This window comes from Mugil cephalus, chromosome 21 (genome assembly GCF_022458985.1).
Source record: "Mugil cephalus isolate CIBA_MC_2020 chromosome 21, CIBA_Mcephalus_1.1, whole genome shotgun sequence".
Taxonomy (NCBI): domain Eukaryota; kingdom Metazoa; phylum Chordata; class Actinopteri; order Mugiliformes; family Mugilidae; genus Mugil; species Mugil cephalus.
The window spans coordinates 17,522,894-17,546,163 of NC_061790.1; the positions used below are offsets into that span (position 1 = coordinate 17,522,894).

The 23,270-nt window shown below is 43.7% G+C and overlaps 1 protein-coding gene across 4 annotated transcripts in view; it reads left to right on the forward strand.

Annotated features, from left to right (window-relative positions):
- disp1 (dispatched homolog 1 (Drosophila)) overlaps positions 1 to 23,270 on the forward strand; it is an 85,691-nt gene that overhangs the window by 48,018 nt on the left and 14,403 nt on the right. For 3 of the 4 annotated variants that reach the window (XM_047574204.1, XM_047574203.1, XM_047574205.1), the window contains exon 4: positions 14,750 to 15,485. In XM_047574204.1, coding sequence (XP_047430160.1) covers positions 14,791 to 15,485 — 695 coding nt within the window. In that variant the 5' untranslated portion in view covers positions 14,750 to 14,790. Of the gene's footprint in view, positions 1 to 8,804; positions 9,052 to 14,749; positions 15,486 to 23,270 lie in introns of those variants that run through there. The other variant, XM_047574206.1, reaches the window with a different exon arrangement.

Here is a 23,270-nt window from a genome sequence, read left to right on the forward strand (position 1 = left end):
ATTGTAAACAAACTCGACTCTGTAGGGCTCAGATGACACGTATGACTGCGCTACAATTAGAATGTCTTTGCAGCAGCATAGTCAGTTCTCAGTGTAGCAGATCCAGATAGGGCTGCCACGATATCAGATTTTCACTTCACGATTATAGTGTACAAAAAAATGCGATAACAATATTATCACAATATCAACAAAAATGTTCGCTCTCTTTTTGGAGATGAATTACACTCAAAATAACTATAACTGTACAACTACATAGAAAATAACAAATTACCAGAGGAGAGAAACTCATTTTTGGCACAATGGTGTGTTGAACTCCTCTGCGTCCATTCTTCGGACCCCGAAAAACTGGTACACCAGCGAGTTGTCATCATCAGCCACCACCAACATGTTTATTAGTCGACTTGTAAATTAATGCTCTTTACCTGGGAACCACGCTGCTGGTTCATTAATTTTTCACAAAAAAAAGGAGTGGGCGTGGAAGTTGGTCTAGCTAGCTGAACTGATATATGGCAGCCACTAGTGGTTACTGCTGGTATTGCTACCTCTGTTGAACAGCAATTAATTCTACTGCAAGTTATCGTTTCAGACTGAGACCAAGATAAATTTGGATTTGCAGTTTAAACCGTAAAACAAAATAAAAGATCTGTAAAATCTGTAAAAGTCTGTAAAATTTTAAAATTGTCAAAATCACAATACAGTTTCATTTGTGGGTCCCACAGTGTCCTTGAAATTACAACTTGTGCCATACAAATGTCCATGTCCCAAAAATGCTCCAAATGTGAGATTTTTTTGTTTTATCTTTTTGATAAAGCATGAAATTGTTTCTAGTTTGTTGCGTTTGAGTTTACTTGTAGTGTCTCTATTACAAATCACCACTCGACTACGAATGGGTTTGCAGTTACATTACACATTACAGTGCTCTTCAAAAAACTTGGACCTAAAGGAGTATGGAAAAGTACGGAGACCTAAAGAATCTTTAACACTTTCCTCTTATAATTGTGAGATCTCTGCGGACATGTTTGAGTGTGGAGAACAAAGACGGCCTCCGTAATCATCTCCTTTTCAAGAATGCACATCTTGGAAAAACATCTCCCCTCCTTCCTTCCTCCTGCCTTTGATTGCTGCTCTCTATCACTGTGAATGAAAGCATCTAAGCGCTGTGATTGCGTTGCATAAATCTCCATTGGGAACTGAATAGGCATGCACTGGCAAGACGTCTCAAAAGTACCTCTGCTTCCTTCTGGGAGGTTGAGCGACACACACACACACAGATTGTTGTATGGCCACCTTTGTGAGGACACTAATTGGCATAATGCATTCCTTAGCCCCTTACCCTAACCCTAACCATCTCAACTAAATCCTTTACCCTAACCATAACCCTAACTCTAACCTCATTATAACCTTTACCCTAAAACTGAGTTTGGACCAGCCAAAATGTCCTCACTTTGCACAAATGTCCTCAATCTGATGGTATAAAACTTAAACTGGTTCTCGGAAAGATAGCTGTACAAGTACACGCACACGCATGTACATAGTGCTTGTTGAGTAGGGGCTTTGAGGGGGTGCTGAGTGTAAAGTAAAAACTGGCTGGTGTGTATATTTGGGCAGTTCCTCAAAGGCTGTTCTCCTGATGAGTAAACGCTAACTTCGGTCCCCTCAAAGAGGAACTCTCTTCCATTAATTCACTCACACAAACATCTGTCCACCAAATTCCTCCTACACAACCCTTTGTGTGAACGGTCTGCGTCTCTCTTCCCTGCCTGTCTATTCATCTGCCTCTTGTCCTTCCTTTCTTCCTCATGTCCCTCTTTCCGTTCCCAGTTGTGAGATCAAACCAATTCAAACCAAATTCAGATCTCTATTCTCCTCAATCTGCAGACACTCCTCATCTTAGGGCCTCCTCTTCCTCTGCGTCTTCCTTCCTTCTACTTCATAAGAATCACACATTCCACCTCTCTCCCCTCTTCACTTTCTCTCTCTATCTGTCCCACCCCTCCCCACTCGTCCCTCTGAAAGACAACAGAAAGTGGGGTTCTGATTGAACTGTGTCTTTTCCCAGACTGGGAAGTTGCTCAGGCGCTTGAGGAAAGGCACGGACAGGGAAGAGGTGAAGAGGTTTGGTGAAAAAGACAGGGGTGATCTGTGTTAGAAACGGACAAAAGCTACTTCAAAGCCCCCAACACCATGAAATCCTCACAAAAAACAGTCCTAATTAGAAAGCTGAGCCCAGTATTGAACCAGAAGTTGCATGTTTTGATGTGTTAATTGAAACAACAAGCATCTAATCTCTTAATGTTGTCTTGTAAGTCACTCGGTTGTTCTGTCAAGAATCATTACAAAATATATTCAAAGGTAAACTTTGCGCCAAACACATTGTCTTCTATCTCCATCCAAAACTTTGAGGCTTGTGATCCCTTAAAGTTGCTGTATGTGTACGTGATAAGACGTTGTTCCTTTAGGATTTTTGCATTTCATTTGAAAAAAGACAAATCAAATTAAGGAAAAAAAAAGGCTCAATTCACAGGTTGGGACTTACGCCTGTAGGGCAACTGAAAATAAACACTTGTGTACTTCGCTCCACAGTTATTTGCTGTGGAAACATAAACAGTGCATGGGAATGTCTTTGGTTAACTCTGTCTTTATTTTTCACTGCTGGATTCATTCTCTCAGCAGTTATTCTTTGGGTTAGCTGTGATTGGAGTTTTATTTTATGACTGCTCCACTGGAGGCAAGGAAAGTGAAGTTCATTCCATCTGTACACAGCCATTGTAATAATAACTGCATCCAAAACAGAACAGGAGACTTTTTACTTCTTTATCGTTGGACTGCGCCACTCGTACGTGTTCCTTTGAGCATGTTTTTAGTTCAGTTTTTTAGTTTTAGTGCAGACAAGTGCAGCCAAGCAGCTCTGTCAGTTGTGAGCAGTAATAAACTGTGAGCTGAGCGATGGAAGGGAAGGGGGCTTTGGCTCCGGTTCGGTTTATTTTCTGTAATTATTTTAAAATCACAGCACATTAAAATAATTTCAGCATCCAAAAATCAACAAGAGTTTTCGACTCTCGGGTTTTGCACCTGCCAGCCAATGCGCATGCAAACATGTGCACGTGATGTCATCCTCACCTCAGAGAAGAATGTTGACTAGAAGTGAAGCTAAGCCGCTGCCAATCTCTTATAGTCCAAGCCAGCTGCTATTTTATTTTTCACCCGTGCATATTTAAAGTTTCTTTTATCTCCGTGTTGTGTTTGAAAGGAAATGATAAGAAACAGATAGATGGATCATCTGGATGCAGTATGTCTTTGCACGACCACAACAGCGCGGTTGCTTCACTCGCTCGTTCTTCGCCCACTATCCAAATGGCTTGGGAGGAGAATATCAGACATAATGCTCTACACGTGTCCTCTGTTTAGCGCCGGTCAGATCTCAATCTGCACAACGTTTATGTGGCATTTCTATGCGATGCAGCGTTCTTCCAAATGAATTACTCTGACTAGAAGAAGTCATTCTGCTTCCAGCTCCACCTGCTTCATTGGGATACATAAATTGATTTCACGCCAGAATAGGATTTCAGCGTCTTATTTTGAGAGACATTTAGGGCCTGATTTACTGAGATCCCAAATAAGGGGCGCTAAGCCCATAGATTGCGTGTGTTGTTGGTTTGCGTGTTGCGGGTGACCTGCTAAGATTGCATGCACAGTTGACAACAGGTGCAAAAGTGGTGGAGACCGCCCTATTTAAATGAGGATGATTTTGCGCCTGCTACCTCTTTCTGTGGAATTGGAAGTGTCGGTGCAAGAGGCAAATAAACATATGTTGGAGTTACAGCAAAGAAATATTAACATATTCAGGAGGAATGCATCTGTATCTGGAATGGCTGTCTGTGACAAGGTCAATGCTGTGGGGAAAACAAGAAGAACAGCGGATGAAATTAAGAAAAGATGGCAAGACATAAAAAATAGAACAAAGGGAAAAAAAATCACTGATAATGAAACTTAAAAGCAAATGAAACAAGTGGCTTCAGACTGACCTCGCTGGATAAGCAATGTGTCTCAATTATTTTTGCTTCTTTCATTCAAAAAATGTTGACGCGAGCGGAAAAAGATTGATTCTCTCCGTTGTGCCTATGACTCCTCCTCACAGCGATAACCGCAGCCATTTATGCCACCGCTGAGCCAGTTAAGACTTGGCTTTCAAACAAAAAACAGTTTGAGCTTTGGTAAATCACACCAATATTTTGTGCGTTCTATCAGAAATGCCCGTATGTACCACATAGTCATTAAGCCAAACACACTAAATGGACTGCACGCCCTATTTCACCTGTTTGACCGACTCAACCCTCTTTGCGCCCCCTTAGTAGATCAGCTTCGTCATCAGTTTTTCCATGAGCAAACCTTAAAATCTGCTGCTTAATCTCAAAAAATCAGTGGTTGAAAAATGACACAAGATGACACATCCAAATTCACCCACGTGTCTTCAAAAATATTAGGAAGTTGTGAATAGTAAACCTTGGTTTATACTTCTGCAGTGGATTTACTCACAGCCCACACCATAGCCTGTGCTAGTGGCCTACTCAACTATGCTGATGGTTCTGCATGTCTGTTGTAATCGCGCAGCCAAAATGCACCGTCATTTCTGTGTTTCTTTGCGCCCTTCAAAAGCGGGTGAGTGGATGGCGGCGGTCATTTTTACAGAGTAAACTGCAACACAGAAACCAGAGAAGGCGTCGGGGTAGATGTGCGTGCGACCACCGACGTGGATGAGGAAACGCAAATACTCGTTACTGGGACTGTTTTTCCTGGATGTCTGTTTTCAGGATCATATATTATTTCTTTTCTAGTTGTTATGGAGGAAAAAAGACATTTTCAGAGTTCACTCAGCTAATTTCTCATAACTATCAGATTCAGTTTGTGAAATTCCATTGTGTAACCTGCTGTAGAATTTTCCAATTCAAGTTCCAATATCAATTTATAAAATCCTCAGATCATTCCTGCCTCCTCTTATTATAAATCTCGCTGCCGTCTTGCAGTACTGGTTTTGCTCAAAAAAATCTTGTGAGGCCACAATGACAATGAAATTTTTTCAATTTTCTCTTAAGGAATTCGTATTGAATTGACTAGAATAAGGACCCTGTGAATTAGAAAACAGGAATCAGTAGCGATTCCCCTCCCTTACGTATCATATAAGGTCATATGTTGACATAATGTTACATTTACATGACAACTGGCCCACATTTATTGCTAAAGCTGAGTTTCAAACTCAAAGTCAGTTATATACAAGCTGATGCTGCAGTTACACAGTACAACTTCATCTAAAACCAGTACATTGTACAGCGTACGCACACGAATGTGAAGCTACAGTGGCTGCTTTACTTGGAAGCCTTACAAAGAAAATGTACAGTAGTTTGCCAAAGACCATCTCCTTGCAACAAACTGAAACATGTGCACATGTGTGAGGCACATGGGTTTCCACAAACACTAAGTCAAGCTTTCCTCAAGCATTTCATGTGGAACAATTTGTTTAACTTTGAATTACGCAGCAGAGAGGTAGACATGAATTTGGTTGCAGTCGTCCCTCAGCCCGATGGTTGCTTCAGGGGGCTCAACCCTAATCGGATGGGAGACGTCCGTCCTCACAGCCAAGGTGTCAAAGGGATTGGGTTTCCAAAACTCCGACCCACGGAAGCCACTGAGCGACATGAGTGAACTGTTCTGTAAGCCTTCTCCCCTCAGTCTCCTATTCACCCACTCAATTACAGACACACCTTTTCTTTTTGTCTTTGTTCATTCGGTTATCCGCACTCCAACACGCCCTTTTGAAATCTCTCTCTCGGTTCTTAATAGTTCTTTCATCATCTGCCTCTCTGCCTCTCTTTCCTGTTAGCCAGACATTATCACATGCAGAGGTCGCTGCAATGCTCAGGGGGCTTCTAGGATTACCTGCCGCCTTCCGGAGTATGCGTCGAGGCACATTACGGCCCGGCATCTGAACGCTCTGCTATTAGATCACCGTTAATGTGCATTCAAATCGCACAGCGTGTTGGATCATGTTTAAACTTACAGGACAAAGCTAAGCACAAAGCCTTTTTATTTTTTTCCTTTGCCGTTTTCTTCTTCTTTTCCTTTTTTTTTGCAGCTGTTTGAGGTTTTATGCCATTCTCCCTATGTTAGGCAAAGAGAGAAAACAACAATTTGCCGTTTGGGCCGCATGTCTGCTCCGTGCGCCACATTTGTTTCAGTCAACAACTCCACAATGATAGAGAGCGGTTGTTATTCTAACCCCAAAATTTGGAATTAGTTCCTGGAAAAATGATTTTAAAGCAAGTTTGTGGACACATTAAATATTATTTTTGACATGCCACGCCGCATGCCTAAATGGTTTAGAGACTTCCTGTCCTCTCCTATCCTTCTCTCTGTCCTTTAACTGCCCCCCTCCCCTCTCCCTCTTTTTTTTTTTTTTTTTGTTGTCCGCTAAACCTGTCACTTTGATGAGTTGTGTGCAGTCTTCTCAGGGGCCGTTATGCCTCCACCAGGGCCTCAGTCCTTCCTGGTACAGTGCGGTCTTTGATGTAGTATTCCTTGAGCTCCATGCGGGTAGACCTTAGCCCTGGCTGCCTGAACCTAACTCCAACTTCTACCATGCATATTTTAACACCACATATCGGATCTTGGTCGAGGTGAAAAGCTGGAGTTGGCGTCGTCGTTCAGACTTGACCGTCCTGTGGCTGCGCGTCCACCACCAGTTGGCCAGCGGCGGTCCGTGCAGGACTTCGCAGGCTGTTCCCTTTCTGCTGCACCCTCAGGGAGCTGGCTCTGAGCCTCTGCGGCATGTTGTGAAGTATATCTGGGGCCCGAAAACAAAAGATGTTGTCTTAGAGCCTGAAAATGAGGCTGCTTTAGTTTGCCTGTTCCTCAGTAACAATATAATTGTGGAATCAATCAGCCAAGACCGGTTATATAAATGGCCAGATAAGGTTTTGTGAAATAATATCACAAATGCAAGCAGACAAAAGTAAAACAGTCTTTGTTTTCTGGGGAAAGGAGAGGCACAATAGAATACAGTGAACTCTACGCAGCTTATTAGTACCAGGTTATTATTATTAGAGACGACTACAAAGCACTGGATGGCTTTGGCTTTGACTGGCCTCGGGGCCAGCTGTGAACAAGCGCCTCACTACTGCAGATGATTACAGCTTGCTACATGAACTGTGTCCTAATTCTGGTGGACAGCTGAAATTAAAGCCAGGTACGGCCCTCTGCCTTCCCAGCATTCCCCGTGATAAACCTTCCCTCCCCACTGAGAAGAATCAGTTGTTTGTGAGCAAAATGCATTTCTACCAGGGTCTCCAGTCTGGAAAAGAGGACGCATCTTTTCCCGGGCTAAGATGACATGCGCTGATTAATTTGAATTTGATTTCTGCACGTTGCCCAGCATGACCTTCCAATTTATGTGACAGGTTTAAATCAAAACAGGCATTGTATTGAGCATATGTCTTTGCAAACTTTGCGTGCACCATCTACTTCTTCCACCATAAATTACCTCTTTCATAACTGTTTAATCAAAGTGGTTTTTCGTCTAAACTACGTTGCTCCTCATAACAAAAAGATCAAATTTATCATTTCCTTATTTTGTATTTCAAGCCACAAAAATATCTAATAAATAAACACAGGAACTGGTTTTATTATTATTATAATTAATACCATCCTTTCTCTTTTCTTTTCTTTTTAAGCTTTGGTGAAATGCCAAGTTGGACATAAACTATGTCCTTTCCCTGGATTAGGTTCATTGTAAAGTAAAAAACACTGAGTGGGAAATGCATTCATTCAGACGGATCCCTTGCCTCTAAGGTTTTAGAGCAACAACACTTACCCGGGGCTTTTGTAGTTGTGGGTGGGGAGGGAGAGAGGAAACAGAGAGAGTATTTAAAAAGTAGTTATTAAACTTAACCTAGAAGAGCAGCCAACACATCTGAAGAGTAATCTATAATTTAAGTAAACTGATGCGTCAAGAATGGGAGTGCCCCTATTAAGGAATTATGTGGTAGGATTTCAGATAATTAGAGGCCGTTTACTGTCTGTGGAAGAAGAGTTGGTGAAAGCATACTTTGGCCATTTAATAACGGTCTCATAAAACATGTCACCTCCCTACTAGCTAACTTCGACATTGTCCAGTGAAACTGTTTTTACAAGTCAGGGGCTTTATTTAAAGTGTAAAATGTTCTATTATTCAGGCAAAATAAAAAAGGTTATATTGGTCTTTATTTATTTATTGTGGCAAGTCATTGCAGTTTTCCTCTAAACAAGGCTTCTAACATATCTGTAAAACCAACTTTAGTTACTGTACATCTTCACTGTTGCCTACGGAAGGGGATTAGGGACAGTTCTATAAATAAGGTGTACGAGTTTTTTATATTTATATAATGGCCCTAATCCGCTTCCGTCGTTACCTGTAGTTGTGATATTTGGAAATGTGATTATTTCTGTTCATTTACTATTAGCAAAGTGCAAGCAAGCCCCTGCTAGGACTTCCGTCACTCATGTTTTCTCTCTTTTCTTTACTTCTTGTAATAGCCTTTTTTCCGCGTTACAGTATCTGTCGCCTCGAGCGACCATTTTTAAGTTTTCTCAAATCTCGTGACAACGCGCATGAGCCGCGTGTGCGGTGGCGCGGTGCGGCAGCGAGCGGGTTAAAGCAGATGGTGTGACCGTCCTATCAGTGCTCCTCGGCGGAGTCCCAGCCCACCGCCCCCCGCCCCCTGCCTCCGTCCTCTCCGGAGAGAGGGAGAGCAGAGAGCCGGGGCTTGTGTGTTATGTGTGTGGCTGTTTGTCATTCTGGCAGGACACACTCCCACGAGAAACAGTCCGCCTTCCTCAAGACTTGTTGCTGACTCTTCGGGTTGTATTGTTTGTTTAAGGACGCTTGCGGATAATTCTTTTTTTTTTTTTTTTTTTTTTTTTTTTGAAAACGGAGCAGGCTGATTTTTTTTACGAAGCGCCGCGTGCTGCTGCTCCCACCGGCGATAACAATCGCAAAGCACCGGGAGACACAAAAACACGGTAGGACACAAGGAACGCTGGTCACTCTCCACTAAGTTCCTCTCTGCAGTCCTATTCATACTGGTTCTTTGGATTCTGTGACTTTTTTAGACGTAAATTTCAGCCGCGTAGTGCGTTAACGTTCCCAGTAGTAGTAGAAAATCTGAATTGGGTCTCGTGTTCAGTTCGGGTCCATGCGTCTCCCTCGCTGAGCGTCAGCGTGTCTGTCCAAGAGGTTTGGCTGGAAGCAGAGCCTCACTTCAGCATTTTCTCTATACATCTGATGTCAATAATTCCCCCATTGTTGTCACTGTGTGGCAGATCAGCTCTGACTGAAGTCAGCATAAGAAAACGTCCCTCCAGAAAAGTATTAATTGATGTCTTCGCCCTCAGAGGATTGGAGCTGTCATGGGCTTGTATGTGCTCATCCTCCCGTTTTGCTCACGGATTAACTTGAATTTGTCCTGCAGTAGTTACCATGATGTTTGTTCTTTGTATCTCAACAATTAAAAAGTAGCCAGAATTTACCATCCACTCAATCCCTGAATGTGATGGAGGAATAAATCCATTCTTGTTTTACATGTATATAATGCTACTGTTCTATTAACAATTGCAATGAATTTCTAGCATCTACTACTAATTTTAGTCTTTCAGTTACGCATTAGAATAAAAAAAATTCCCTCTGAACTTCATCAATTCATTTGTCATTCTAATAATAGTTTGAACCACTTGGAACCATCTAACGATCAGAGCGTCCTGGCAGATTTTGACAATCAGCCACCCATGTGTGCAGCAGCCCAGCTGTGAGTGAGTGCCCTGGATGGGGGTAGGGGGGTGCTCGATATATATCCAGACTCTCTCCTGACAACCAGAAACACGTCAAAGAATATGTGCCTTGAGGCTGCGTCGAGGATGCGTGCGCGGAGCAGGGACGACTGCCTCCTGTTGACGTTATTATTATTATTATTGTTATCAGAAGCAGTGTTGTTATTAACCATCTCTTGACTGATTCCTGGTAATAGGTGCCTATTAGCGTTAATTAAAGGGGCGCGGGACGTCTTGTGCTGCGCGGCCGCCTGTCGCCCAAGGTCTCTCTTTCTCTCACACCACATAATCATAAACCTCACATGAAAGACGGCAGAAGAAACACCCCGTCATCACCTGCGTTGTTCCAGGCCTCTTGCGCTGGGAATCCTTGTACACATTGGGTATTAGTCTGCCTTTTTTGTTTGTTTAACATTTAAATTCACTAAATGATTCTTCTGATCAAAGACCCGTGTGGATTGAAGGCAGGCTGTTAGTAGCTTTATCCCTTGTGGTCTATGTAATCCCTTAAAGCTGCGGGTTTTATGCTGAAAATGAGGGGGGAAATGACACTTTGCCGGAGTTTGATGTGTCGGATTAAGCGGGATGGATGGTTTAGGATTCAAGGTGACTTGGTTTTCTACCAAAGAGTTTACATCCATTGTAGTGTGAGGCTGACTTTACCCATCGTACCTTGTTGGTTTCATTTGTTCCCCTCTTTGAACTCGAGGAGGACGTCTTATTTCCACTGCTCTTAATGACACTTGCTACAGTGTGTTTCATTCAGGTATTCAGGCTCACCTTTAGAACTGCAGCTCTAGAAGCCCTTCTGAAGCCTTTCCTCCAGTTGTTCATGGCGCGGCTCGGTCCAGCTGTCAGCTTTTATTTTGAAGAGAGACACAAGACCCTGCTTGTGTCCGCACAGTCTGCCCTAGATGTCTCACCTGCCTGTCAACGCTCCGCTTCGGTACACACACACACACGGTCCCGTATGCACACACGCGAAGCCCGAGCTGAATTCCTTCGGATGCACTCAGCGCACTTGTTTACGTATTTAGTGTAACGTAGCAAGGGGATGTATTCTTGTACAGTAAGAATATTTTTTAAACCTAATCTCCTTTATACTGTCTCGCTTCCCACCCACCCCTTTTTAAGTAATTACAGGCTTTTGACAGCTGTGGGAGCCAGACTAATGACTTCATCTGGGTTTCCCTCAGCACTCTGCTATTCTGAGCTCTCCGGGCTTCGGAGTTATTCTTCCTCTCCTCCCCTTTCCCCAGCCCCGTCCTCCCAGCCACCCCTGACCCGCCGGGGCTGCCATGCTCATGTTTCGCCACTCACTCACGCTGAGGTGTCACAGAGCGCATTGGTCGCATACGCAGCGTGTCTCGCACTCACTGCTGGATGGGAAAAGCGGGCGAGTGTGTATCGTCTAGCACTCAGATGCAAGCGCATCCATTTTGCAGTGAAATATTTCTTGGGGGTCAAGGTTTGAGTGAAATGAAGCCCTGTGAGTGAATGACTGAGCGTGTGTGCGCGTAGCTTTCTTGGAAGGTTGGAGTAAATATTTAAGGTAAAGCTCGCGGCGCACATGTAGGATTTTAGATGAACTTAGTATAAACTAAGAGATACCTCTACATTTAACAAACCCTTAGACGTCAGAGTAGTTGGGAAGTGGCTTCAGGGACACTGAATAGTATTTTGACACTACAAAGTAATCATATTTGGCAGGATATGGGTGCCTTATCAAAGCACCGCGGCTATCAGTTTAGGTCTGCCGCATCTGAAACGTTTTCCACGTCATCAGGCTCTAGTTCAAGGCTTTTATCTGGCGATGGAATCGCAGATATCAGATTTTGAGTCCCTTTCTTCACGCATCCCGAGTGAATTGTTCACAGTAAGACCTGGCACGCTGTGTCTCGAGTTCTTCACCGAAACACCGAAGCTGAAACGGAACAGTTGTTACATATTTCAAATGGAAGGGTTGTTTTGCTCTACACTCGCCTCGCATCTTATCTCGAGTTATCACATATAACAACTGCTCAATCACAAATGGTTTAAGATAAATAAGGCGGAACTAACAGTTATTTAATCAGTACTGTTTTAGATATGAGAATTTGGTGTTTTATGTTTCTGTATTTTGTGAAAATTTGACTGCCGGACAAAAGCATTTGAAAACGGAGAACTTCACACAAGCTCACTTGCCGACTCCTTGCATTTCTTTTCCTATTAAATAGATATATATTGTTTGGTAATTGATAGTGATAGTAGAGTTTGACAGAAAATAGAGGAAGAAAGAGTAGCGGATGACCTGCGTCTCTTGCCAAGGCTGAAATTATTTCTGTGTTTGAATACATGTCAGTCCTCGCCTGAACTGATCCAGTCACACGTTCGTGCAGATGTTGAAACACTGAGTCAAACAGCTCTGTCTTTAGTTCACATTTTACACGTTAGCCGTTAGTGAAGCTCAGCACCAGGATCTACAGTTCCTTCTTATGATCAGTAATCATTTCATGGTTTCTAACCATAGAAGTGGAAAAGCTGCAAGCGCACATTATTTTACTTGAAAATTTCTAATCGCTACAACGATTTTTCATGTTTCTATTCAGTTTCTGCCTCCCTCAAACACTTTGCACACGTACTCACGCTAAAGTCTACGTAGTCGTACAGTTATTTCATCCAGGCTCTTGTTGTGTTTCTGGAGCTCTGGCTCAGATGTAGCAGCACAGCTCATCTCGACCTTGCATTACCTGTGAAACGCAGCTGCATTTGAAGTGTATCAGGCCGACCTACGCCTCCACAAAACTGCGGACGCATCTCGTCCCTCTCTCCCGGTCCTGCCACGCTAAAACAACCACAGAATCGCATTTTCACTGCGCGGCCTCCTGCGAGTATTTTGTAATTTAAGCTGAAACATAGGGGCTGTGTCTGTAGCATAACGTGAACCTTCTGTTTGTTCTCGCTCTGCTGGAACCTTTTTTTTTTTTTTTTTTTTTTTTAAACCTCCCGATGAAGAGCGTCTCTTTCTTTGTAATCCACACAAACAGTGCCAGTTCACGCTCCGTAAATCATATTGATCTGAAACGGCCCCTATTTGATGTGACTGTTATGACTCCAGTTTGAGGACATAAAATTTCACTTCAGTTCGCCAAGTATGCATCAGCGGTGATTGACCGATTATCAGGGAAAAAACAAAACAAGGCTTCCTTTCAACTTCATCAGGCAACAGTTTGTTTGTTTGCTTGTGTGACTGATTTCCATGACGGCCCTGGCATTTTTTCACTGATGCCTCGATCGCTTTTAAAATCATCTGCAGGAACTTGTAGATCCTATATGTTCGATGTCGCTTTACGTTACATAGAGGCTGAGCCTCGCTTTCATTAACTTTGACTTTACTGTCAAAGAGAACAATGTGCAACACACATTAATCTCCAACTCGTGTGTTGACGCATTGCAGATGACAATGCCTCTTCAGAGAAGTACATCATTTTTTGTGTAAATGTTCTTGCATATGTAATGTCATTAGTGTTTCCGCAGTTATTTTTGCTGATTATACGCTTCGGAGCCCTCTCATTTTCCTCCTCCGCTCTCCCTTGCCTCTCTCCCCGCTCCTGGCACGCCGAGGACTGGTTGTTTGGGGTTTTTTTTAAGAGATTGTTCGGTCTAAAAACAGACAAGCTTGTTGTATTAGACCGGATCCCAGCTCTTTTATTTACACACTAGATGAGGAGAACTTACATTTGCACGGCATGTTCACAGCGAGCGATCCAGTCCTCCTCTACCTTATCCACGTCTGCCCCAGAAACACAAAAAGCTGAGGACATTTTACAGTTTTTCTGTCTTTGTCTCTTTCCTGTTTTCCTTGCTTGCATAGCTGTTAAACAGTTATTTTCTTTTTGATATGTCAGTTTTCGAGACACATGCATAAGCAGTGTGACAAATCTCCATTTGCTTCAAATCAAGAGTCCTGTTCCCGCCAAGTAACCGATACACAACCAGAAACATGGATCCCTTTTGATCAGGAATTCAGAATTCAACATCAGAGTCGTGTCCGTCAAGCAGCCATCGGGAGACAGTTAGCTAACTTAAGCATAATGACTGGAAACAAGAGGACGGGGAGCGTGGCTGTGTCAAAAAACACGTATGATTGCTCCAAAGCTCATTAATTACCACGTTAATTGTCATTTCTTTAATCCCCACAAACACCAAAGCATCAGAATCAGTCCGCGGTTTGTTTGTTACTGGTTTTTTTTTGCGGAAGGTTGGTGATTTCCTGGAGACGTTTTTCTCTGTTGCGACAAGACTCCACAGAGTCACTGCTCCCGGCCAAGAAATAAGCACATTACTCTGTATACAGCCAGCACGACTTGTCTTGTTTACTCTTTGGTTTTATGGGGATTAATCAAACCACAAAGGATTTTATTTTATTTTTTTTTAAACTTCAGTCGGAGAAGTTATTCTGTAGCTTCATATTTAACAGACTGCCAGACGTATTGAGTATTAACCCTTCATCATTCTGCTGGGTGGTATATGGGACATCTGTAGCTTCTGAGTGAAAAGTTTGAGTAAATGCTGCATGCAAGTGGACATTTCCATTGATAAAAGCCATTATATGCTTCAACGAACACATATTTTTCAAAACAAATAAATCCAGGCGAACCCAGCAACTTCTTTTTTTTTTTGATTACTTGAGAACAACACCACTTAGAGTGATTCTGACTTTTGTGGTAGAAACTTCAGAGTCTTGTCTTTCAAAAGAGACCAAGACAATGCACGAGCTCCAAAAAGTACAAAAATATAAGTATACAACGTGTGCGATTAACAGTTTGTGCTTTATAATAAAAAATCTAACAAGTACTGTAACACTTCATCAGTGCGTTGCTGGAAAGATAAAGTTTTTTCTCTTCTTCCCCAGAGGAGTGACAGTGTCCGTGCGAGGCCGACTGGGAAAGGACCATGGCCCTGAGCGATGCAAGCTGCGACCCTCTGGCCCTCAGCAACGGAGGCCACCATCCTCTCGGCGCCAACGGAAATGCTCCTTCAAGCACCTGTGCGCCCGTCAGCAATGGGCAGGACCCTCTCACAGCTGCCTCTAGTGGTGACTCCCTCCCAGCAGAGGGAGATGAAGACGCTACAGTTAAGAACGCGGCGTCCAAACCGCAGCAGAGGTCGCATGTTATCCAGAGAGCGAGCCGGCCGAGCCAGAACGGTGGCGTGGTCAAACTGAACGGCTCCCTGGGGAATCTCCCCCCCTCGTCGGCTGCCTCTACCCCCCCTGCTGTCACAGACTCCCAAAGGCTGGCCAGACACCACCTCCCCTCCACCCTGTCCCCGTCCCCGTCCCCTCCCTCTCCTCCTCACCAGCAACCACCGCTCTGCTGCCAGCACTGTCACTTCCACTCCACACTGTGCTGCCCCTGTGGACAGCAGGAGTGTCCGCTCTTCCAGAATCCAGGCAAAACGGGCCCGGGACCCGGCTCCGTTCCCCACACCGGGACCGCTTCATCCTGCCCGTGCTGCCTCTCCGCCTGCACATACTGTCACCCACATCCCCATCCTCCTCACCCATCCTCACCCCTCTCTCTCCATCACCACCATCACCAACGCTGGCAAGAGCACCTCCAGAGTCAGACACATGCACCTAGGATCGGGTATGTCAAGGAAAGGAGTTTGTGTCATTTCTGTTTTGTTTTTGTTTTGTCTTTTTTATTACAAGATTAGATCTGGGTCACTCCAAAGTCTGGGCTTAGTTTTGTCGGGTTGCATTGATTTGAAATAGGCAGCTATGTTGGTCGAGAACATTATTCTGTTGCATTTAGGAATTTATTTTGTCTCGCGTCTGGAGTAAACATACAAATTGTTGTTGCTTTGCGATGTGTTTATTGACATGGAAACACATCCACATTCTTCAGAGTCGCAGTTTTTAGTCTGCGCCAACCCCAAACTGTTTCCTTGTTTCCCTCTACTTAATACCATGTCACGACCGAGGCTCGTGGTCGCCTGGCATCCAGTAGGAGGTGGTTACGGCTGTTAGGGACCAATACTTTGAAGCAGTGAAAGGGGGTATTTTTACCAAATGGAGGCCCATCACGCAATGTCAGTGGTTATGTAACATAAGACGTGTTGAAAGAAAGAAAGCAAGTGGAAGTCTGACGGATGTACCTCAGTAATGAGCTGTTTGCACCTCATCTCAAGCATTTGTTTGTTTGTTTTTGGATTAGTAGTGATTCTAATTAAATTAAGATCTATCTACACTCAGAGAAAGATTCTCACATTTAATTTTATTTCTTTTTTTCAGATTAAGTGGTACATTTCTTAACATGATATAGTCCACGCATGGAAATCCAGTACCCAGCTCTAAACCAACTTTAAGGAAACTGAACACTAATGACTCGAGTTCATTATTCCTCAGTAGTTTTGCTTTCTATTACACTGTCTATCTTTCTAATGTATGGTGGTAGGAGCAGGTGGAACAGTACGTAAGTTTACTTACTGCACACATAACATGATGGAGGATTTGTTCATGTGCTCTGGTTGGATGATGACATCACAGCACTGTGGATGATGATGCAGAGTAGAAGAAAAACCTGTCGGCGTTTGTCGTATTTCACCGCTGACACTCTACAATTTTCATGTCCCGGTGCCTGTTGAAGTTGCTGTTTTGCTCCCGTTAGTTTAGATAGGACCTGGTCTTGTTAGCCTGAAGTAACTACCGGGAGCGTTGCCAAGATGGCAAGAAACTTGCCTATGAAGACTTTGGTTGATCACATTAAGAGATCTGAGTTAATGATGCTGGAAACAGAGTTCAGAGCAGCTGAAGCCTGAGCTTTTTGGCCACAGGGATCAAGTTTAAGTTAGAAGTTTAGCTTATTATTAATTAGTTTAATATGAACATCCAACACTATAACATGAATCTGATAGGTCCTCCTTCATGCAGGGACACACGTGTGTCTAGACACGTGGTGACCAGGCCTTCTCTGGTTGAAGCCCAAATCATTTGTTGGCAAAACTTTCCGTAACCGATCCATATTTAGTGAGTTTCTGCCCTCCCTTTTGCTCCCAAACCGCAGGCCTCGCGCCGCACTTGAAACTGCAGCCATTTAATGCCTCGCACTAGCATTTGCATAATCCCGTATTTACCATCTTCCCAGGAGGTGAGTTAATTATTTGTGAGCTCCTTTTTATGGTAGCAGGTCGTCATGGGGAATCTGATTCGCGTTGACTTTATTTCTTCGTACTTCTCGACGTGGAATTTTCCTCGCTCAAATAAAATTAGACCTTGTAAGTTTCATTAGAAAGAGGGGCATTGTGGGTGGCGTTGAAAGATGAGGTTTGTGTAGCCGCAGTGAGTACAGCCTGGTGCGTGCACATTAAACCCTGGGTGGGCAGAGGGAAGCAAAATAGGATTGTGTTGCAGGCATCTAGATGCATCCACCGTCCTCTGTGGTCCCCCCCTCCCTCCCCACTTTCATTTTTTTTTTCTTTCTCAGTTTTTCTCTCACTCTATTAACACTCTCCTTCTGCCGTAGTTTCCCCTTCTCCCCGCCGGTCCCTCCCTCCTGCGTCTCTCGTTCCACATGAGAATGGAGAGCAGATGTGGCGTGGGACGTGTGCGTCTCTAACGTCGAGCCGCTCTCTTATTTACCAAACAGGTCCCTCTTGTTCACAGATGACAGGTTTGAATTACAGGGCCTGGGTCCATTCCAAAACTGCATCCCCGGCTCCCCCCGCCCTTTCCTGTACAGCGCTGTTTTGTGTTGGAGCCCGTAAGATGGTGAGATTAGACGTAGGAAATGATATACCTGTCTCAGTTGTGTAGTTTTTCCCCTGAACCCAGACGCTCATGCTCCAGTCCACCACCCCTGATGGTGCATATAACTTCCACACACACATGCACGTACACCGAACTGCTATATATTCCTAATACCCCGGCTAATTTGAGGGTATGGAGTCAGACAAGATGGTGTCAGATATCAGTTTGATCTGCCTCAGGGCTGTGATCTGGCAGATTAGTCCAGGGATTACATCTATGATCACAGCACACTTGCGTCTCAGTCACTCGCACACACACACACACACACACACACACTGATAAGTTGTAACATTAGCTCTTTGGGGAGGCCTTTTTATGCGCGTTTCACAACAGGGGATTTTTATGCCCCTGTTCTCGGCTTCACAAACATTAATCCATTTACCGAGATTAGCCCACAGTTTAGTGTTTCCTAATAATGTTTCTATTTTGAGAACGATCAAAGAGGCTTCGGGTCTTTATCCGCGCATGAAATAAAGCAAATCTTTGGAAAGGTCGAAGCACAACTCAGCGGTTTTTGCGGAATGGCAGAGAAACGGATTCACCCGCGCAACGTTGAACCCTTTTTTTTTTTCTTCTTCTTCTTCTCTCTTGGGTTCTGTTAAAAACATTAGGAACATATTTGCGTCCCCGCTGCAAGATTATATATCACAGCCATTTTATGTGTATTATTTAAGATCGGATGGAAACTGTGTCCTTGGGATGTCTGTTCGCAGCGTGTGCCAGCGGGGTTAAAGGCTTCAGGTTTAACCCTTTGAGTCGCAAAAGTGGGGAAATGGCTGAGCACCAGTTCCCCCACTCCCCGTATCTTTGTAGCTTGTTTTCTCTGAGTTTCAACGCTGGGGTAGTAGCTAGTTGCACATTTAGCACCCCCAGCATTGGCCAGTGAGAATCGCTCTGTTTTTAAAAGGATTCATTGTACACTTAGACTACAGCTGTAGCAGATGCAGTCCAGAGTGAGTCAAACGAGCGCGGTTCAGCTAACCTGCTTCTACCTGCACCGATGACCCCGCAACAGCCACCAAACAGCTCACCGACACTCAGGCATCCAGGGTCACGCAGAGCAGTTAACCTTTCCCCACTCGCACTCCGCTCTCCTGGAGTTAAACGCTTCTGCCCTCTTTACCGATTCCTCCCGCATCAGCTCTTGTTGTTTATGGCAACCGCGAGCTTGGTTTAGATTCATGTCCTTGTCAGATAACAAAAATTCCTGTCTCTCACTCCCTCCGACACCCATTTCTGGAAAGGTCAGCTTTTATTATCTCGAGCGGGTTTGAATTTTGTGGTATTTGTGTGCGTCAGGTGGTTCGGTTGCCATGACACGCGGGGAAAAGCCGTGTAAAAACATGACGGCTTCGGAGCGCGCGGCAGTTTGTCACAAGTCATTTTTACCAGTTGCTTTATCAGACATTTGGGGGTGGATCGGATGTCGCCCCAGAGTGGAGGGCTTTTTATGTCTTTGCAGTTATCAAGGCCCAGCTATATTCTTTCTCCCCTACCTCTGCTCTTTTGTCTCCCTCTATCTTTTCCTTCCTGTCAGGCAGCTGCAAGCCTCGACCAGCAGCAGTTTGTCTGAAAGGGATCTGTGTGCTCTGCGTCATCTTGAAGAGACTTTATTATCAAGAATAACAACTGCGTGCGAGGCTTTTGGGGTGGACAGACTGCCAGGTTTTGTGAACTGTCTCATCCAAATAACGCCTGCTGTGTTGATAATCTGTGTTGCTTCTTTTCTGAATCACTCTTTCGCGTGTGTTCATACTGAAGGGTAACACTTGCGTATACGGGGTTCAAAACATCTGGGTGTGTTAAAAGCCTTCGGGCTTTTTCTTATTCCTAGATTGTTTTATTCTCGACTTATTCGGTTCGCAGTTATTAAACTCAGCTGAAATGAGTTGTATGTCTGCATGTACAGTGTGCACATATTTTGTGGGTTGTGTGAAGGCTCTGTGATGGATGAGGAGATTTACTGACATCCTGCATGTCTAATCCTCTCTGTACTATAAGAGGACATGGCGCTACAAGGGTAGCCCATGATAAACTGTATGCGTGACACTTACAGACATTTACACCACAATTTTAGGGTCCCCCCCCCCAAAATAATATGATAGTGTACTGGGAAAAAAGGAGTGTGGTGATTGCAGATTTAAAGTGTCTCGGCTTCTGTGGGAGATTGAAAGTCTAGATGTTTGCATGTTCCGTACTACTTAGGGATTTCAATGCTGAGCACGACTGTGTCACTTTCCGCCTGTACTCGATATTTTCAGGCGGCCTTTTTACTTCATAGCTGAGTCTGCTGCTGAGATTTTATGCACAAATATCTGTGCTGAGAGTTGACATCTGCTTAGATTAGTTTGGAGAGTGTGGAGCTGTGCGTGGTCACTGTGGTCTGTGGCAACAAGGCAAAAAAACCTTATTAATGTAGGAGCAGCGAGCTGATTGGACGGACTGGTGTAATGGCAGCTACGCATGTTTTGTTCCCTGGCCTTCTTAAAGGCTCAGCTTATGAACGGTATCATGAACTCATGTGGCTTTTACACCATAACAGTTTAATGTTACAGATAGACACTGGGTACAGTTTATTTCTATCTTTCCAGCAACTAATGCTGCTCAACTCTTCACCCTCTGCTCCATAATTCTGTGACTTTGAATAGCCAAGCAAGTAAAAGATGGTCTGAAGCAAACATTTAGGAGCTGTGCATGTCAGTACCTTCTAATTTTATTACACCTTGTAAATGGGTTTTGGTGGGCAGCTCTGAGACTGTAGGTTTTGTTTTAAAGATTTTCACCTGTTCTTCCTTGCAGCAGGATGCTAGGTTTGTGGGATTCTTGGGAGATTTGCTTGCACTGTCATTTAAGGTCTGTTCATGGGACTGTCACAGACCCTTCAGCTTGGATTTGTTGACGTAGCCCTTTGTTGAGTTTGAGACGTGCTTAGAATCATCATCTCGTTGTAAAGGCCGTCCTGTCTTTGTACCCTAAGTGTGAGGTTTGTTTTCAGAATTTTCTGATTCAAACCACCCTAATGTTTAACAGTTAGAGAGAAGAGAGTGGCCAAAATTGTAGTTTTAAATACCTCGGTCTTCTGCATTTGTTTTGTTTGATGCACAGATGTATACCTAGGATAAGAGTATCAACATTTGTTATCATAGTGTCATTTTTGCCGTGTAAGTGGAGGGAGAAAAAGCAGAATGTCGACCAAATGTCGGCTCAGAAAAATCAGCAGGATGTTTTGGCCATTAGCCAGGGCTAATGTAAAAGAATCGGTATCGGCTCTAAAAAAACAAATCCATATCAGTCGATCTCTACTGCACATTTACCACTCAGAGGCTCTGATGCTTCACATCACATCAAGTTTACATACGTTGTAAGCGGTGCGTGCATTCAGTGTCACTCACCAAAATGGGCTGTGTGAATCCTTGAGACATAATCCCCATAATTCCCTTATTACAAAACCTTTGAAAATCTAAAGCTAAAAAAAAGTTAAAGTGTGCACCGTCTGCTGGCTCCTTCTTCCTCCTTGCCTGTGCAGACATATTGCTTCATTTTTTTGGCAGGTTACTTCCGAGAAACTTTGATCATTGGACCATCATGAGCCTCTCTGTAGGAGCGTACATTGTGCTGATACTGTACGTGCTTATACATGTTACACAAACTAGGACCCACTCATAAAAAGGCCCTCATAAAACAAAGCTGCTGTACCCCCCATTAGTTTTACTTACGGTGTATTTCCCCAGTGTGAAGCAAAGCCTGTAAAGATAGCCGTCCCAGATCAAAGGCGCGTGCTGTCCCGTAAAGCAGGAGGAAAGCCTGATGAGAGCGTTGTCATACCTTCTCATAAGTTGGCTGAGCAACTAGCTAGGCCTTAACTGGATAAACTTAGATTGCACCCAGCTGGCTGGTTAAACACTGAGGTCAGTGACCTTCTTTGTCTGTCCAGACTGTTGCCAGATGCGTAGGGATTTCTGATGGTCTATTTGAGGTGTACGGTATAGATGGGCTGGATCAATGGTTTACTCACTGGTTGTACTGGATTTTAACTAGTGCACGTTAAGAACAGTTTTCGTGGATTTATAATACAACGCATACATTTTCAGGCTTCAAGCACTGAAAATACAAGCGGTTTGATGATACATCAGGATGCTCCAAGACACTGGTTGAGACTGAGGCTTCCCTTACTAATTACCACTTGACTTTTTGATCGTTTATAGAACTAAAGCTATTTGGTTAAGTAATGCTGCAAGCCCAAAAATAAATCAAGCTCATGTCGAAGCTGAAAGCGTTCTGCTCTGACTTAAAGAGAGCTGAGGCTCGGTGCATTTTTCCAAAACAGGAGCTGTTTGTCGTTGTGGCTGCAGCGAGCTTGAAGATAAAACGAGCTGCGGCTATTCGGGGGGGAAAGAGTTGACATGTGCGAACAAGCCTTTACTCTTCTTCCAAATGAACGGAAAAAACATCATCACTATCATCAGACTAAAATAACCTAACCAGCTCTACCACATGTAAATCAATTAAAACGTGCAACAGGCATCCAGTCAGGGAAGTGCTGGCTCTCTACATGCTGAGGTCGGAATCCCCAGATGTTTTCACCAGTTTCTCGGAGGTGGTAAAGCTTGATTTACTAAGCAGTTCATCAAAAGATATAATTTGTCTAGTTTGTTTTTCTGTTTGTTTTGCTAAGGTACAAATAGGAGCGTACTGTTTCTGTGGCAAGGCTGACCATGTTTACACACACTTGGTAATTAAGAGTCTCAAAAGAGAGAGGAGAAGATTATAATGTAGAAGATAAATCAAATTTGATCAATTCACTCGAATGAAGTAATGTTGGATTCTTAGCATCTGCTTTGGAAGTGAGTGAGTATTTTCTGGAGAAGAGCAGTGCTGAGGACTGCTTCTCCTTAGAGCTGCAACTAATGTCTTTCTTTTTTTAAACTTAAGTATATATACCAGATCCATTTATGACGCAGAATATATTCTGTTTTATATTTGCTACCTAATTTGATCTAAGGACTAGGAATGATGTTCCTTCTTAATGGATTGTATATTATAAATTGCATACTTTATAATACACGCCAAACGTACCATGCAACGACCCTTTCAGACAACGTTTCTTATGAACCACTGTTTTTTTTGATTCTCTTTCCTCTCATGCACTTAGTGAACTTGTGCTTGGAATTTTCCGAACTTCCGAAACCCCGCTGCAACACTCTGCCTTCCTAAGACACACAAACACAAACAGTGAGTCTCTCTGAAGGACTTAAGAGAGGGACACATTTTGACTCAGCCATCGTGGTTTGGCCTCAGTTGCGGCCAGGAAAAAGCATCTAGTGCCATCTCTGTCCCACGTATGACATACTGAGTGGTTGGTCTTGGGGTAAATTACAGTTTTTGGCTGCATTGGGTATCTGATGCACAACTGCTCCAAAGTCAAACCAATCAGTGATAAAACAATCCACCTGATAAAGGTAAAGAAGGGATGAGAAGAGGGACTCAAATGGCCGGTGACCTTTGAGCTCTCACGTCGTCAGACATGAAGGACGACAACGCAAGCTACAGGCAGAGTTAAATAGATTGATGGGGTGGTTCAGTGGAGTGATAAAGGAGTCAGGAGTGAAAAATGAACCATGAA